This window comes from Scedosporium apiospermum (assembly GCF_000732125.1).
Source record: "Scedosporium apiospermum strain IHEM 14462 chromosome Unknown SEQ_SAPIO_0090, whole genome shotgun sequence".
NCBI classification, from domain to species: Eukaryota; Fungi; Ascomycota; class Sordariomycetes; order Microascales; family Microascaceae; genus Scedosporium; species Scedosporium apiospermum.
The window spans coordinates 734,153-751,876 of NW_015971791.1; the positions used below are offsets into that span (position 1 = coordinate 734,153).

Sequence of the window (17,724 nt, forward strand, 5' to 3'; positions counted from 1 at the left end):
AACGTCGTACGCCCAAAACTCCCCCTGCTATATTAGAAAAAAAGTAGTCCAACCACTCAGACATACTCCCGCCATGTCGTTTCGACCTCCCCAACGTTACCCGGATAAGGTTGGGTAACGATGGAGAGGGGTAGAGTCGTATTCTCAGGAGGGGGTCCGGAAATAAAAATAAAAACCACTATCCGTGGTGGGAAAGAAACATGGAAGTACAGAGGCCGTGAAAAAAGCAACACATTCACCGCTTCGTCCAAGTGGCGAGGTGCGTCGGCTTGGAGAGTCCAGAAAATCACTGACCCCACCCAAGGTTAGACATCCAACCAAACCCCCAACCCTCCGAATCGGGCGACCGCATAGGCGTAGTCGAGCCGGACGACCCCCTCGTGAGCCCGACGAGGAGCATGAAGCCGATGAAAACGGCAAGGCCGATGGTCACGTAACGCTTGACTCGCGGGGTGCCGCGAGTGTCGCTGAAGCCGCTAGCGTAGGCGCCCGAGACCCAGGTGGAGGTGGCGGCCGAGAGGTTCTTGATCTGCGTCCAGCCGAGGGAGTAGTACACGAGGCCGAAGAGGGCGATGGAGTAGCCGAAGAATTGGAGGAAGGTGATGGTGGTGTTCCAGATTATGACGGAGGCGATGACGAGGAGGATGGCTTTGAAGATGCCGGCGAGGGTGAGAACGAGCGAGGAGGTCTTGCCGATCTACACAGATCGTTAGTAATCGTGACTCCTATCTGGGACTGGGAATGAAATACAACACCCGATATAAAGTGGTGTCCATACTTACCAAGAAGACGCTAGCGACGTTGAGCATAAACGCAACACCCGCATTAAGGATAAGCATGAAGGGGCCCGTCTGCACAAGGTCCGCCACCTGGAACGACGGGAACTCCGTGAAAAGACAGACGATGAAGTTCATGACGGCGCAAACAGGAGCGTAGTAGTAAAGACTGACAAGTGGATCCATCTTCATATCATCTCCCGACAGAAGAATCTGGATCATGACAAGTCGCATAGCCTCGAAGATAACAGCGGCGAACTGGAACATAAACCCGATCCACGAAAACTCAATCTCGCCGGCGCTAGCGAGGGCCACACCAACAGCGATACCGACAATGTTAACGATATTCTCGAAGCTGGGGTGCGCGACTCCCCAGAGCCAGCTGACGAAGAGCACGGCGATGGGGCCCGACGCCTTGAGCATCTGGATGAAGGCTACATTGAGGTAGAGGTACACGAGGTTGCTGCATACGAGTGAGCCCGAGTAGAGGACGCCGATGGGGACGACGGCGCGGAGGTAGACGCGGCCAGTCATTTTGACTTTCTTGCGGCCGTCGACGAGGGAGGTGGTCCGCGAGAGGATTTGGGTTGCGATTGTCGCGAAGACCAGGTGCCAACATGTTAGCAGGACGGCTAGTAAGAGATTCAACGTTAGCAACGGAAGTCTAGGGCGGCCTGGGTCGCAATCGCCGGCCGCAAGCTTGGGCATCGCCGCTTTTCCCTTGGCCGAGAAAACTCGGCGGACTGGGCTGCGTGAGGTTTTACACTACATACGATATCCTAGGGAGCGGCGCGTTAGTCGAGAACTTAAGTTTTGGCGGGCGAGCAAAAAATTAACATACTGAATCCCGCGGTGTCAATCAGCCACTTGTTAAACAGAATTGTCATATTTGAAAAGAACATCCAGTTTCTACAAAGATGGCGCCGTCAGCGACAGTTTTCCACAGGTCTCCAAGGCGCGTCTAACCAGCCCGGGACGCGGATAGCTCGCTGCTCGGCCCGGGAAAGGCCAGACCATCACAAAAAAAGGGTCCAGGAGGAAGGTCCATACAGAATGTAAAATCCGGGATGAAGAGAGAAACCGGGCGCCCCCGGCTTCTCAGTAACGGGGAGTTCATTCGACATCTTGGCGATCTTCGGTTTGGCGCTCAACTCAACGAGGGACGGGATCGGCTACAAAATCAGGACACGTCGGAGGTGGGAAAAATGTCCAAAAAGGAGCAGGGCTAGAAGCGTACTGCCTCGAGTCCTCGTGCGGGACACGAGTCGAGGTATAAAGTTAATAGCGAGCGAGGGACCAAGAGAAAATGTCGTCGTCGCAAGGAATGTTGGATGTGAAGGTAAGGAAAGGCGGGAAAGTGAAAGGAAGTTGCTCTCATTAGGCTGCGGTCGTGCCAAGAAGGAACATCGTAATAATGGGGAATCGTTGCACGGGAAAATGTGGGTAAGAAAGTTTCCAGGGGGCGGGCGTGGTCGAGGCTGGAGCATGGATATTGGCGGGAGCTTTTGGGGGGACGGCGACTCGCTGGTCGAAATCAATGCAGATTCCAGACCTGGGACCAACTGATCCGATTTGAGTTCCTGTCCGGAAAGGGGCGTGGCGGTGTCTCTCAGAAGGATCAAGCCGTGGCAGGGTGAGACCAAATCTGTGTTCCGCCTGCAAGAACAGAACAATTTAAGCAGTCACAATGAAACACCTGAATAATTATTGAGGCGAAAGTGCGAAGTACTGTTTACATAAAGTTGGACCTATACTTGTGAGGAATGGTAGGACCTAACCTTAGCGCATCCTTCGATGCAGACCAAGTCATCTCGTACCTCGTACTTCGTATCCTTTGCGTTCTCTGTTCGAAGTACATTATGCCTCTCCTCCGTAAACGAAGGAGGAAGAGATCTGCAAGTACCGTAGTACTTGTACGACTGAGAGGTACACTACTTCACGCTCCATACTTTGGCAGGCAACTCAGAGACCACCTGTATGATGATCCTTTAACAAGGCTGAAAAATAATGCTTCTTTCGGACGAAGCAAACTCCTTTTCAACCTGGGACGGATTTGGAACGAATCCCTGGTTCCCACCCGCCAGGTTTCTCCTTGTAAATAAGTTGATTGGAGGAGATCAAAAGACAACTTTTGAGGGCATAAATGTGACTGAATGGGGTTTGGGGTGCAAGATCCATAGATCAATTGATATCAACACTGATGTGGACACCGACATCAACCTCTTGTGCTCAATATTTTTCTAGTGTTTGACATGTCTTCGCCTCTGTCTGAAAGCGACACTTTTTATCAACGTTGAGCAAGTGTGGCGCATGGCACTATCGAATGTCGAGTCTTTGGTTCCTACCAAAACTTTAGTTCCTTCCCACTCGCTTCGCTTTTTCTGACAGGGGAACGTTCGGTAATGAGCCATCCATGATTCTGATTGACTGTGAAAAAAAAAAAAAAAAAAAAAAAAAAAAAAAAAGGAAAAAATTAAAAAAGTCCGCCGTTAAACTACATTAGCTACTTCGTAGTGCGAGGCATTCATGAGCAAAATGGCGTGGGGTTCTAGACCTCACTGGATGTGCATTGTGCTGTGCCCCCTGCGCCTCGGGAAATATAGTGTACGAAGTACTTCGTGAACTTAGGTGTACCAGATTACATCACAAGTGCGGGAATGATCGTGGGAGGCGTGCATGGGGTGTACGAAGTACTTGTAGTCGAGTTTGGACCTGAACGAAGTCCGAAGTGAGAAGTAGCTTTCAGAAGAGACAGTGGATGGAGCTGTGTTCAACGGTTTCGGGGGGATTCTAACAGGCAGGCAGGCTTAATTCGGACCAGACCCTGCCTGGAAAACCTTGAATTGCATCATGGATTTGAGCCAAATGCATCACTTCCACCATGTATTACCTCATACTGCCTGCCCCTGGTTGTGAAGCGAATTGTCATGACATTGGAGCCTGCTAATGCAGACGGTGCTGATCTCACAGGTCGGACTAACACGTGGGGAGCGGCCCCCAGTTCGAGCGCCGTTGAATTCAATGCGAGGTAGTATTATAGTCTACGAAGTACTTCGTACACATACGATGTCATATCCAAGGGAGATTTACGAAGTAGCACTCTGTAGTGTAGGTACATGTAAATTACTTTGTACGAAGCAGAAAGAGGAATAGTACTTTCGCCGTCGTAGTACTTGGACCTCCTACTTCATAAGTCCCAACGGCAAAGTCTGGAATAAAGAGAGCGCTAAACTAGCCCTGCGTGTTGGGTGGTGTTGTTCCTGGCAGGCAGCGCCCTAGGAAATACCCTTAAACCGGACCAATCTGGAGCAGACCGTCACCTTCAGTGCTATTCTTAGACAATACCGCACTACTACCCAGCCTAGTCTCATGAGGAACAATGCAACAAGGGTGCCAGGGGAATTTCACGGCTCCAACCCTACACACGAAGTAATGGCGCTAGAAGGGTCGTATTGAAAAGATAGGACCATGGATCATGCTTTTGACTGCATGTCAAAGACAAATAGTTTTTCACTCCGATTTGGATCATGACTTTGGCTTAAACTTACTTATTTAAAGGACAACCGGGCTTTAAACGAAACCACCTGTCGCTCATTCTCCGAGCCCAAGAGAGGGGGAAAACGTCTCGGATTGAGACATGTCCCCTTTCTTTCGGCGACTTTGTACTTGCGTACTTCAGCCCCTGCCAATATATCGATGCATGCAGATCTCGCGCGAACGCTGCTATCTCTGTGCTAGAATCCGCCGTTGAGAAGCGGCCTTTCTCGTGCTATTACTGATCACTCTTCCCCCAGGCCCCGGTACAATCCCATGATCAATCGGCGCCTTGGCGCTTCATTGATCGTATATCCATTACCTAACATAGCCGGGAGACTCGAGCTGCGCCGCTGCCCAGCGTGTCCTCTTTCCTGAAAGGGACGACGCCGATGAATCCTTCGTGCTTTTGTCCTTAAACGACCGAGAGGACAATGAAGCGTAAATTTTCGTCCATGTGGGGATCGAGGATGGAATTAATTTTGATCTCTGAAACCGCTTGGCAGCGACATGCAAAGGTACTTGAACTGACATGGGCAATTCCCTTCTGGGAAATTCACTTCGCAGAGCCTTTGCCTTTTTTAGTCCCCAATCAATATGTCGCTCTTTCGCCTGTCACTCTTCACTATCGACAGGGCTAGCAGTTTTTCACCATCACGACCAATCATGCTGCCATCCTGTCTCACACCCTCCGGCTCGGTTGCGATATCACCCCCTTTCACCTGGTAACACCCGGCGCATGATTATTGGCCTCGCCTGCATCCGGGCGTGCTGGTCCGAGACTTCTGCGACATTGTTGCGAGGTATCTCTACTTCGGGAGAAGGCCACGATGTACCGTGGCATTCACTGATACGATGTTGCATTCCCACGGCCCGAAGAATTTAATTGGCTGGCTCTTGTTAGCTTGTCGTACAAGAACCTGGTATTTGTCGTACGAGAAACAATTCGGAGCCCGCGTTCACCGCGACTCGCTTACTAAACCGCCTTTTTGACCTCTTCATTGGTGTATGAGGCTGACAGTGAGAACTGGGAATGAAGAGTGAAGTCGGAATCAATGCAATTCCAGCCCGTTCATGGAGGCGCGAAGGCCCAATGCCAAGGCGGATCCCCAACTCTGTCGAGCCTTCAAACTGGAGAAACTAACGCTGCGTTTTCGTTTTCGTTTTTTTCATTTCATTTCATTTTATTTTATTTATTTATTGTCTTGACCATTTGCTTCTTCTCAGGCACCGAAGGGAGAGTTGGCTTCGTACTTCTTGCAAACTACTTGAGGCAAGGGAGATAAGAACGGAAGTTTAATTAAGCTCGAAATCGCCTTTTACTCCCGAGCTTTCCGAATTTGCACTACTTGTACACTATTGATGTTCCCCTAGCGCCCCCATATCGAGGATTTGGGCAAACACTGTTCTGAGGTACAAAGCACATCATGTACTTGTACGACCTGACCTTAAAATGCCAGCGGCCCAATGTTTCGCCGCACGAAGTACTTCGTAGTGCACTGTCGGTTTGACCACTGCATGTCCGCAGTCCCGCAGGTGGGTTGGACGGTTTCTCCTGATATGGCAGTTCAGGACGAGCCCAGATCGCCAAGCTGAACTTTTGCTTCACCTTGCAGGATGGCTTACGTCTCCTTCATCCAGCAGGGCGTCTTGAAAAAGCTTGAAGCGGAGTCGCGGTGCCCTCATATCAAGTGCAACACACTCAGAGTCTCACCAACTCCTCCGTCCTGCTGGTCAACAAGGATTTAGACTCAGCCTTCAATGTCATCCATTGTTCCTGACCAGCGAATGACTCGAGCCAGCCTCCCATTGGACAATATAAGACGAATCCCATGCATTCCTCTGCGTCGGTTCCTAATTAGTACCCCCGGAGCAAAGGGGGAAAGGGGTGGGCTGAATGGATGTCCCGGATTAGACTCGCAAAGAATGAAGGAATATTGAAGTGGGACAAGGGGTGAGGACCGGGGGCAATTCACTCATATGTCACTCTCCGCCGACCTACTTGTACATCATGCATTAGCCCATGTCGAACTGGATTCTGTTGTTGCTTTTCCTCAAGTTCGTGTTGTCACTTTGTATGCCTTGCCTTCTCCCCCAAAAGGACCGCTCTCTCGCCTTCTTTTCGTTTTTCTTGTGACGTCCGGGATAGCTGGAGGAGAGTGTCGTTTTTCTGCCCCCGGCCGCGAGTGATTTAAGAAAAAATTAAACTCTAATTTTTCTCGACCTCTACATTTGGGCCTACTTTTCCAAAACCACAAGCAGAGGTCGCGATGATGCGGTCACCGGTGAACCCTAATAAGGTTCTCGCCGTCGTGGCAGCCCTCGTCTTCATATGGTTCGTCTACAGGCTCAGTGATGCCCATCTCTACACCGACGATGAGCCTCCGCCGCCTCCGCCGCCTCAAGAGCCTGGCCCGAGACCGCCGATGAGCTCTCAGTGGAACCACGGCCCGCCAGAAGATCTTCCTGCCAACAATGCGACCGACATCAGGGTCTACGAGGGTAAGGCCGCGGAGGACTATTGCGAGAGGTACCGCTTCAAGCCGTTCGACCCCGAGCGCGTCGGCCGGCGCAAGATCTACGACCTTTTGCTCATCAACACCGAGATCGAGATGCTCGAAGTGCGCATTGGAGAAATGTATCCTTACGTCGACTATTTTATCATCATGGAGGCCGATGTGACATTCACTGGTAACGCCAAGAAGCTTTATATAGCGGAGAACTGGGACATTTACGCCAAGTACCACGACAAGATGATTCGCCGCACCGTGGACTTTTCCGAACTGAAGGAGAACCCCAACGCCTGGGCTCGCGAGGAGTTGTCCCGCAACGCCATGATGACCCAGGTTCTCCCCTTCCTCGAGGGAGACCAAGCGCCGTCGGAGGACGACGTCCTTCTCGTTTCTGACGTCGACGAGATTCCGAAGCCGGCTGTGCTCGAGGCGCTCCGCAACTGCGAGGTCCCGCTGCGCATCACCATCAACAGCGACTTTTACTATTATTCGTTCGAGTGGCTTTCAAGGGAGGAGTGGAAGAGTCCGCAGGCGACGCTCTGGCGAGGGAAGGAGACGATCCAACCTAATGACCTAAGGATCGACGCTGACGACTACTACTTCAAGCATGGCGCTTGGCATTGCAGCTATTGCTTCAGCACGATGGAAGAGACGGTTGGCAAGGTGAATAGCTTTTCGCATCAGGAGTTGAATAAGCCCGAGTTCAAGGATCCGAAGAAGATTCTTCAGAGGGTGCGGTTTGGGAAGGACTTGTAAGTTGGATCCCCCTTCACACTCTTACCCGCCCCCTTTTCCCTCCTCTTTCCCTTTTTCTTCTTCTTTCACCCGGGACCCCCCTTCTTGTCATATTGACTGCTTTCTGTAGCTTTGATCGTAAAAACAACCTCTTCGACTATGTCGCTCCCAACCACAATATCCCCAGCTTCCTCAAGCACAACCAGGACAGGTTTGGGTTCATGTTGGATAGGACTCCACCAAACGCCAACTTTAGGGACATTCCCCTCGACGGAAACTTGGAATAGCACAACGGTTTACACGAACGACGAGACCCGAATCCTTTATTCCCTTTTTTTTGCATCATTTCAACTTTTTACCCATACTCTGCCCCCCTTCGCTTCTTCTTCTTCCTCCGGGGTTTGGATAAAACAAAAGACTGTAATGGCACATGACTGGGCAAGAATATAATGTAGTATAGAGTGGGTTCTGAGTCCTTAGACTTGCGCGCGTGGTGATGGGAGAACGAGGCGTTTGTGGATTTTCTTGTTTCTCTTTCTCTTTCTTGGTTTCGATGATTGTTGGCGATTAAAATGGAAAGGCGTCATATGGACCCTAATAAACGAAGGCTTGCGCTCGGTCTTGTGCTAGCACGGGAAACTTGGCAGTTCGGAGTCGGAGGATCATCATACTAGACGAGTACTGTCAACGAGTAGTTTAGGATCTATCTCTCAACCAAAATTACAACCCTAACATTATTCTCCGAGTATACCATCCTCAGCATCTCCTATTGACTCTTCGCGTTCTCATCGGAGGGCAGCCCGGGGTAATCTCAGTTCTGGGACTTCAGATTACCGTGCGGTTGCTCCCTTCTTGTACTAAGGTATCCCGTAAGCTTAATTTATATGAAATCCGTTTCGACTCCGAATGTGTGTCTTATGTATGCGTGTGTGTGCCCTGGGCGAGAGCTGGACATTGATGACCGCCGGGACTTGGAACATCTTGATGGCATTCGAGAATTACACAGAGTAATTGCAAGAGCGCCCATGAACATTGCTATATCGAATAGATACATTTATAGGGGTAAAGTATAAGTTTGTTCCTTGATTACTCCGTATTGTGTATTGGTCTTTCGATTTCCCAAGGCAGGACGAGCTGCATCATGCAATTGCGTTCTAAATCACTGACCGCCGAAGCGTTTCTGTCCTACTTCCCACTCTGCATCATGAAGATCCAACAAGACGAGATCGCCGTACGCATGATTTGACATGAATTATCGGGGCGAAGTGGTGTCAGTTGTTGCCTACAAAGTATAATTGTAGTTGAGGTGAAGTTAACACTGTCGGAAGCCGCCGTTGACGTTCCTGTGCTCCTTCCCTGACCCCCAAGGTGCCTGCCTGCCTGCCTGCTCTTTACCCCGCACCAGCCCATGTCGCGGGGTCACTTGTTGGCGAGAAATGGCAGGAATTACCAGCCATTCCAGGCAAGGAGGAAGTAACAACTGAATTGTAGCCTCTAAGCTCGGACTAGTGGGGTGGGGAGACAACTCGAGGCAGGAGCTCCGCAGAGCTTCAAATATCGGCATTTGGAGAAGTCGAACCGTGATGTTTCCAAACCCAGAGTAAATCTTACAAGCACACGCACAACTGCCACAGCGAGACCGGACGAGACAGGTTTCTTTAACTATTGCAAACCGAGGCAATACCCGCGTCCAAAGGCAAGGATACACAACTGCCGATTCCCAGCGACAGCGGTGTATCCACAACACTAACACTTTCCGTCCGGACTAACGAAAGAAACGTAAGTAGCTCCAATTTCAAGCGGCAGCGTTTTCAAGATTGCCGCTCGGGAATGGCGACCGACGGCATGGGAGAGAGAGCGAGGGCGAGTGCGAGAGCGAGAGATCTCCAATACTTCTATCAATTGTTTGCTTTTTTCGCTTTCAGCTTTCGATGAGCAAGTCGAGACTCGTCAACTACTCTGCTTCTGCTCCTTGTTCGCCGACCTTGTGCTGCTTCTTCTACTAGTTTAGCTGTCAAGACAACCCACATGTCAAGCCTTTGAGGCCCTCGCGGGATCATTATTACTCTTATTTTCTGCAGAAGGAGGGGAATTTACTTTTTATTTTACTGTTAAAATTTTATTGGGCCCTCCTAGCTCGTATTGGTATTCCAGAGTCAATTTCAATTCGACATGACCTACTCACGATCAGACCAAGCAGTTACTCCTCCCCCTCAAGTTCAGAGTGCGTCCTCCGAGCTCTGTTGCTCCTCAACTTCCTTCAACATGTCGGCCAAGCACTTCATTAACGACCCCACCCTCCTCGTCAACTCTGCTCTCCGGAGTCTCACTTACACGAATCCTTCTCTCGCCCTCGACCCCGCCAACAAGATCGTCTACCGCCGACCCAGCTATGCTCCCCGCCAGGTCTCCATCGTTTCGGGCGGCGGCGCTGGTCACGAGCCTAGCTTCGCCGCCATGGTAGGCCACGGTATGCTCTCCGCCGCCGTCTCGGGTACCATCTTCGCCTCGCCTTCCTCTGAGCAGATCCGTACCGGTGTCCAGTCCCGCGTCGATACCTCGCGTGGTGTGCTCGTTACTGTCATGAACTACACTGGTGACGTGCTAAACTTTGGTGTTGCCGTCGAGAAGGCGAGGGCCGCCGGTATCGACGTGGAGATGGTTGTCGTAGCGGACGATGTCGGTGTCGGTAGGGAAAAGGGAGGAAAGGTGGGAAGGAGGGGCATTGCGGGTACGGTTCTGGTGCACAAGATTTCTGGGGCGCTCGCCGCCCTGGGACGGCCTCTTTCGGAGGTTGCTAAGGTTGCAAGACTTACCGCCGAGAACCTTGTCAGCGTTGGGGCGAGTCTGGAGCACGTCCACGTTCCCGGGAGGTCCCTCACCGACTCGGCCCAGGAGAAGCTCGCTCTTGGCGAGGTCGAGCTCGGTATGGGCATTCATAATGAACCTGGTTCGGGTCGCGCGAAAGTTGAACTCCCCGAGCTCGTCAATAGGATGCTCGCTCAGCTCCTCGACCCCAACGACAGGGATCGACACTTCCTTCACGTCAACTCGAACGAGGTTGTTCTTCTCGTTAACAACCTCGGAGGCGTGAGCGTTCTGGAATTGGCCGGTATCACCACCGAGGTTGTCGAACAGCTCGAGAAGACGTGGAAGATTCGTCCCGTCCGCATCATTAGCGGTACCTTCATGACCAGCCTGAACGGCCTTGGCTTCAGCATCACCTTGCTGAACGTCGTCAACACTGATATTGGCGGTCCGGGCATGATTGAGCTGCTGGATGCCCCTTGTGAGGCGACAGGCTGGTCGGCCCCGGTCCCCAAGAAGACTTGGGAGGAGAAGAATAAGGCCGAGAGGACAGATACTGTCGATGCGAACAAGCCCATCAAGGAGAGTGGCCTCAAGTGGGATACTCAGACTGCCACTGCCGCGCTAACAAAGGGTCTCGAGAGGCTGATTTCAGCGGAACCGGAGATTACCAAGTACGATACGGTTGTTGGTGATGGTGATTGCGGAATTGGCTTGAAGCGTGGGGCCGAAGGTATGTTGTCATATAAAGTCCCTTTCCTTGAAAGTAAGTGGAGGGCGAAATTCACTAATTCGATGTGTAGCCGTCCTAAAGCACATTACCGAAAACCCCTTCACGGGCGATGTAGTTGTCGACGTGGCCAAGATTGTCCCCGTCGTCGAGAGCACCATGGACGGCACCTCCGGCGCGCTCTTCTCCATCTTCCTCAACGCACTTGTCCATTCCCTACGGAGCCAAGGACCCGGAAGGGCCACCCCCGCCGTCTGGGGCTCAGCGCTGCAGAAGAGCGCCGATGCGCTAGGCAAATACACACCCGCGCGCCCCGGCGACCGCACCCTCGTTGATGCGCTTAATCCCTTCGTGGACGTGCTAGTCAAGACAGGCGACAAGGACAAGGCGGCTCGTGGCGCGAGACTCGGCGCTGAGCGCACTAAGGGTATGCTGCCTGCGCTCGGGCGGTCGGTGTATGTTGGCGGTGAAGGCTTTAAGCAGGTGCCGGACCCTGGGGCGTGGGGGTTGGCGTGCTTCTTTTCGGGTCTTGCGGGGTCGGACCCGAAGGAGGAGGGATGGGAGGCAGTTTAGAGATATATATAGAGAGTGTGTGAGTGTCGATGTGAGAAGGGTTTAATTCTGAGGTTAGGATGTAATAGGATAGTCCGCGTTTGGAGGAGAATTGGGAGGGTTATGATATCACCGAGGATGCTGTTGGAGGAATTGTTTTGCTGGTATTGCTCAAGTTTTGTGTGTTTCTTTCATTACCTCAACCCTTTTGTAGAACTCCTTACCCCCTCCCTACCTCATAACAGAATGATTTTTGGAATACTTTTCTTTTTTGCTGGATGCCCATCCATCCACCGCAGTGATCTTCTTCCTATTCCATAGCTAGAGCGCAACGGTGTAACGATCAACCTCCCAAGAATAGACCGAACAGCTCCAAAAAACATAAAAATCTATCCTCATGACTGGGACCTAGATGCTGCGCCACGAACCTGAAAATTTGCAACTTTCCCGCGTTGTTCTTTCCTGAGCCTTTGGGTATAACGCAGTCGCTTTTTCTCTTCTCTCTACTTTCTTTCAAAACCCTAATATGGCACATAAACACACTCCCTCGATAGGTTGGAGAGCTGGACCCTTCGTTTGGTTTCCTGCGCCGGGTTGATGGTGCCGAGATTTTGATTCTGTTTAATCTATTCGACTTGTGTGGTGTGGTTTAGTCGGTTTAACTGAGGAGGACGAGGACGACGCTATCGCCTCGGAGGAACCTGCGAGGTCAACAGTTAGCCATGTGCCCTATATCAAACGCTCCCCATCACTGCTTGCAGCCCATCATCTTCGGCTCCCCGAGATAGAAACGACCCCCACCCCCGGCGGGGCCCCTTAAATGTTCTCTCTAAACAAGTAGAAATGCTGCTGCTGAAACAAAGTAAAAGGAATCATGAATATGCCAAAAAAGAACAAGCGAAAACCCACATCTTGCTAATAAACCGATCCTTATTCACAGGCCTTCCCTTCTTCCCACCCGCCCCCCTAGGCGTCTCCGTCCACATCTCCTTGACGTTCTCGAGCACCATGTTGCAGTGGCGATCGAAGGCCTTGACGCGGGCGAGGAGCTTGCGGTTGTTGCGGATGGAGATGAGGACCTGGGTGTGAGAGCGCACGGCGGTCTGGAGGATGGAGAGGGGGCCGGCGGAGAATTCGTGTTCTTCGAGCTGGGCGATTTCGTATTCACTGTTTTATTGACGCGGGTTAGGAACGGAGCTTGCCGTGGTAGTTGGGGTGGGAACGTACGTGAGCTCGTTGCGAGGCTTGGTGAGGAGTTCTCTGGAGGGACGGGTTAGTATTGTGCGAAAAGAGTCGGGGGTCGGAGGCGTACTGAATCTTGGGATCGGCCATGGTTGCGACGGCTTAGGCGAAGACGGGAAAATAGAAACGAGAAATGGAATTGCGAAGATGGCGGGCTTGGACTCGTGACGCTGGGGTTTAGGTGCCTGCGCTGCCCTTTCGAGTCGCGATTTTGGATCTGGAAGGTTTGTGGGCGAGCGATGTGATTGGTTGCAGCTGTGCAAGGTCACCAAGGCTTGGGGTCTGGCTGAGATACCTGGGTACTTGTATCTGAGGACCCCCAAATTTTGGCCTACCAGACCATTCCACTGGCAACATCCGTCCAACACTGGCAAAGACCAATCGACTCCAGCAGATCTCAATCCGCGGGCTATTCTCGGCTCGCAGAAAATTTCCCCGTCAGAGATGAGGAGAGCCGGTCCCCAAGCTTAACGTCGAGAATTGAGTTACATACACCTAAAGAGTGCTTCGCGCATACAGACTAAACCTCTTTTCCAATTGTGTTCGATCCTTCGTCCCTCCCCCGCTCGACGATTGGCATCGCCCTTTAATACCCGAAATTGCCGAGGCTCAAACGCTTTTCATCGATGTGCTCGGCGAGTATCTAACTGCTCTAACCGGGAACCATTGACAGCTTTGGCAACACGAAGGGGAATATATACAACTAGGAGAACTAGGAATATAGAAAGGGATCGACTTGGCCCTCTTTCCCCCCCTCCAAACCCCAATCACTGGCCTTCCAATGTTCCGGTCAATTGCTTCCAGAGCTGTCTCGACAGCACGTCTATCTACTCAGTATAGTGCCAGCTGTCGCAGCGCCGTTGTAGCTATGCCGTTGAGAGCGAAGCTTGACGAGAGGGCGTTTGCCACGAAGGCTCAGGTATGTCGTACGAGGTTGGGAAGCTCGACTGAGCTCGTACCAAGACGCGATCCAAAATATTTTATTTTATTTATTATTTTTCTTCTTGCTTTTCGTTGGTGAATTTTACTGATCAGAACCTCTCCAATTGATAGTCCGGCCTGGACCTCGCCGCCGAGCTTAAGCCCCTTCCCGAAGACGAGGCCGACGATGTTGTCATCGGCAGCAAGTACGGCCTTCGCACGATCGAGCTCAACCGACCCAAGAAGCTCAACTCCCTCAACGCGTCGATGATCCGCAAGATCCTCCCCCGAATGATCGAATGGGAGAAATCCGACATGGCCAACGTGGTCGTCATGAAGGGCGCGGGCCCCAAGGCTCTCTGCGCCGGCGGTGACGTTGCCGCCCTCGCCCAGATGAACCGCACCGAGGGAGGATGGAGAGAATCGGCCAAGTACTTCGCTCTCGAATACAAGCTCGACCACTATATCGCTACCTACCAGAAGCCGTATATTGCCTTCATGGACGGTATTACCATGGGTGGCGGGGTCGGTCTCAGCATCCACGCTCCCTTCCGGATAGCCACGGAGAGGACTGTCTTCGCCATGCCTGAGACCACGATCGGCTTCTTCCCAGACGTTGGCGCCTCTTTCTTCCTCCCCCGAATGAACGGCGCCATCGGTACCTACCTCGCCCTCACGAGCGACAGGCTCCACGGAGCCAACGTGTTCTACTCGGGCATCGCCACGCACTACCTCCACTCGACCAGCCTCGTCGATCTCGAGAACCGTCTCGGCGAACTCCGCTTCCGCGACTACGATAACCTCGAGACGCGTCTGCGCCTCATCAACGACACCATCGAGGAGTTCGCCAGCGGCGTCCCGCACGACGAGCCCATGCACCTTAGCGGTGAACTTCGCAAGGCCATCGACCGGTGCTTCAGCCTCAACTCCGTCGAGGAGATCATGAAGGCGCTGGAGCGTGAGGAGGGCGCTACGAAGGAGTGGGCGACGCGGACCCTCGAGACGTTGCATAAGCGTTCGCCTACGGCCGTACACGTCACTCTCCGCCAGATGCGCGTCGGTGGCAAGTGGAGCATCGCCGAGACGTTTAAGCGAGAGCTTGCTATTGCGTCCAAGTTCATGCAGCACCCCGATTTTACGGAGGGCGTGACGGCGTTGCTTGTCGAGAGGAGGGCGCCTACGTGGCAGCCTGCTACGCTTGAGGAGCTCGCGAGCACGGATTCTAACGCTGCGGGCCCGTTCTTCAACTTTGAGGATGTGAAGGAGGAGGATAAGCTCGAGCTCCTGACGGATAGGGATTATAGCGAGTACCCTCATCAGTACCTCGGTGTTCCTGCGGAGAGCGAAGTCGAGGAGGCGGTGTTGGCTGGCGGGAATGCGGGGAGGACGAGGGAAGAGGTGGTGAGTGAGGTTGTTGGGAGGAGGAAGGGGAGGCAGGGGGTTAAGGCTGTTGTGGAGGAGATTTTGGATAGGAAGACGAGTGTGGATGGACAGGGCAAGGCGAGGTGGATTTCTTAGGGAAAGCTCACCTTCTAGATGTGATGGATGTGGGTTATACTATTTTTGACGCAGGAATATTTTTGTATCATCTCGATTTCCTTAGAATAGACTGGTTTGGAGAGGTACCAGACCCAGTGTTGTAAGACAATGAGGATAAAGTAACAGCAGGTTTTCGGAAAGGACACAAGATCAGAGAGAAGAACTGTGATGCCTACTTCGCATTGATGTGTACTTGGGTCAAGCCTTGTCCTTGGCGGAGAATTGCTCGGCGTTGAATCTTCGTTGATAGAGACATCAACGCCTGGAGGAATAGAAAAAAAAAAAAAAAAAAATCTCGCCCATTTGTACCATTTCGAGGCCGGATCTGTCCCCATGCCATATGTCAATTGACAGATCTCTATCCTATGCGACAAAGCGATGTCGATGTAAGTTCGAACGCATCAGGGCATGCCAGCCTCGCTGGTGATTGTGGCGTCATGAGCTTCGATGCATCGGAGGGGATGCCGAGGGTTGAAAATGCCCACGGGTAATACTTCGATCAGGTCCTCATGGGTGTTTTAAATGAAACAGTTCATTGTTATCATAACAAAGAAAATAGGCGCCGATGAAAATAAAAATAAACATTGGCGATAACCACGTTTTGATACAATGGATACAATGGATACAATAGAGAATGAATGCCGAAGATGATAAAACATTTGATGGAAAACATCATCTCTAATGGTTCTCGGTAATACATTGTTTTGATGAAAGACAGTTCGACGACGTCAACATTTGGAGCGTGGTGACGGGCCAATAAAAAACCATCTCTCGGTGTGGGAATAGTATCAAAAAATTATCGACAGGAGCCTGAGAAGGTAGGAAAATGAGCGATTTACGGATCTATGATTGGATGAAAGACGTGTTGGATGTGTTGGTGGGATGGACGTGATGGAGGGGTGGGGTGAAATGATCAATGATGGAAGAGAGGGGGAGGGAGAAGATGGCGAGAGCTTCACTTTCTGGGGAATGAAGAGACAGGGAGAGCCTCGGTCTAGCGGTCAAGGGTTTGAGAGCCAGATCGTATGTTATGCAAAAAGAAACGCAAAGAGAGAATGGGTATGGCAGCCTAATATGTCTTCGATAAGATGTCAAGTTCTCAAACACTTTGGAGCGGGGAGATGGAGAATGAAAACGGTCATATCGAGGGGGGATAGAAAGCTTCTTCTTCTCGGAAGTATAAAAAGGCAGCAAGGCCCCCGCGTGCGGCAACGGGCAGTGTCCTCTCTCTCCCAAGGAAATATTTCCTCCCTCTGCTCTCCCTCGTCTTCATCCTTTCGAGTCCCAGATTGAGAGCACCTCCGGAGGCCCCGGCGGCTGACCCTTGAGAAGCCCGATTGTTCGAACGAGTTTGGTGTGAGAAGTTGTTTGTGGGACGAGACCAAAGTCCGGCATCAACATCCCAGGATTCGATTTAAAGCCCCGGACTTGAGAGGTACGAAGTACAAAGTACAGAGTTACACGCATGAGCTTCGCCTTTCGCCCGCGTCAGATGCAAGCTGCAAGTCTCTGGAACCAAAGCAACCACTCAGCACGCGGGAATATCCACAGCTGGATATTTAGCCGAGGTTTTAACGACGCGCGCACGTCAACGTCACAGAAATTTGGTGACGCGGGATATTTTCAGGTTCTGACACCTGATTTCCTGATTCCCCAGATGCCAAGGGCCGTCCACCAAGATCCCGAGATTTGATTTGATCGAATCGTTTCGAGGACCCCTTGATAGGTGATAGGTCCTCCGTACCATAGGAACATAGGCCCTGTCCACCGCCCTTGCATGCCCTGCAGGCATCGACCGTGTAATAAGGACCTATCCAATTACAAGCAATTGGTCCCGTCGATTATCGTCGCAGTAAAGACAGACCCCCGGCCGAAGGGTCCCCATTGTCCAAGGAAGGAGCGGGTCGTTATTTGCGCCGTTACGATTCCATCACGAGAATTATATATACACACAGCACAGCACAGCGGCTCTCCCAGGATCCTAACCCTAGTTTGATTCTCTTTCTTGGTCGAGATCTGTTCATCTCATGGGACGGAACAGGACCCACGCCAAATACATTTGAACACTTGCACATCATCAATCAATTGAACCCACTTCTGGCCTGGCCCAAGCCCGAAACCGCAAGCTCCACTCTCATACAGAACGCTACTGTACACACTACACGCCTCTCTTGACGCGACGTGCTTTACGCGCCAAAGCACCATCGTCGCCCATCCAACCCGCCACCGCAATTTCACCTGAGCTTGTTCGTCGCGCCTGAGCCAAAAAACTAGAGAACCAAGATCGATTTTTAGTTCTGTTCAAACCGACCTGAACCCTCTTGTAATTTTATTACCATCGTCTGGTGCCAGGGTACCTTTTTTTCGGCAGTGT

The 17,724-nt window shown here is 51.8% G+C and overlaps 5 protein-coding genes across 5 annotated transcripts; 3 read left to right on the forward strand and 2 right to left on the reverse strand.

The window, feature by feature from the left end:
• Positions 1 to 286: 286 nt before the first annotated feature.
• On the reverse strand, positions 287 to 1,900 carry SAPIO_CDS4053 (uncharacterized protein; the record flags this gene model as incomplete). Its single annotated transcript, XM_016786704.1, has 5 exons — positions 287 to 697; positions 783 to 1,408; positions 1,550 to 1,555; positions 1,618 to 1,685; positions 1,827 to 1,900. The coding sequence occupies 5 exons, from the start codon at positions 1,898 to 1,900 to the stop codon at positions 287 to 289; spliced, it is 1,185 nt and encodes a 394-aa protein (XP_016643680.1).
• Positions 1,901 to 6,580: 4,680 nt separating this feature from the next.
• On the forward strand, positions 6,581 to 7,845 carry SAPIO_CDS4054 (Glycosyltransferase family 17; the record flags this gene model as incomplete). The annotated part of the gene is made up of 2 exons (XM_016786705.1): positions 6,581 to 7,575; positions 7,689 to 7,845. 2 exons carry the CDS (start codon positions 6,581 to 6,583, stop codon positions 7,843 to 7,845), a joined length of 1,152 nt encoding a protein of 383 aa, XP_016643681.1.
• Positions 7,846 to 9,730: 1,885 nt separating this feature from the next.
• On the forward strand, positions 9,731 to 11,669 carry SAPIO_CDS4055 (Dihydroxyacetone kinase 1; the record flags this gene model as incomplete). The annotated part of the gene is made up of 2 exons (XM_016786706.1): positions 9,731 to 11,099; positions 11,170 to 11,669. The coding sequence occupies 2 exons, from the start codon at positions 9,731 to 9,733 to the stop codon at positions 11,667 to 11,669; spliced, it is 1,869 nt and encodes a 622-aa protein (XP_016643682.1).
• Positions 11,670 to 12,306: 637 nt separating this feature from the next.
• On the reverse strand, positions 12,307 to 12,980 carry SAPIO_CDS4056 (uncharacterized protein; the record flags this gene model as incomplete). The annotated part of the gene is made up of 4 exons (XM_016786707.1): positions 12,307 to 12,349; positions 12,558 to 12,815; positions 12,876 to 12,908; positions 12,961 to 12,980. 4 exons carry the CDS (start codon positions 12,978 to 12,980, stop codon positions 12,307 to 12,309), a joined length of 354 nt encoding a protein of 117 aa, XP_016643683.1.
• Positions 12,981 to 13,758: 778 nt separating this feature from the next.
• Positions 13,759 to 15,329, forward strand: SAPIO_CDS4057 (uncharacterized protein; the record flags this gene model as incomplete). Its single annotated transcript, XM_016786708.1, has 2 exons — positions 13,759 to 13,809; positions 13,944 to 15,329. 2 exons carry the CDS (start codon positions 13,759 to 13,761, stop codon positions 15,327 to 15,329), a joined length of 1,437 nt encoding a protein of 478 aa, XP_016643684.1.
• Between the last annotated feature and the right edge of the window lie 2,395 nt (positions 15,330 to 17,724).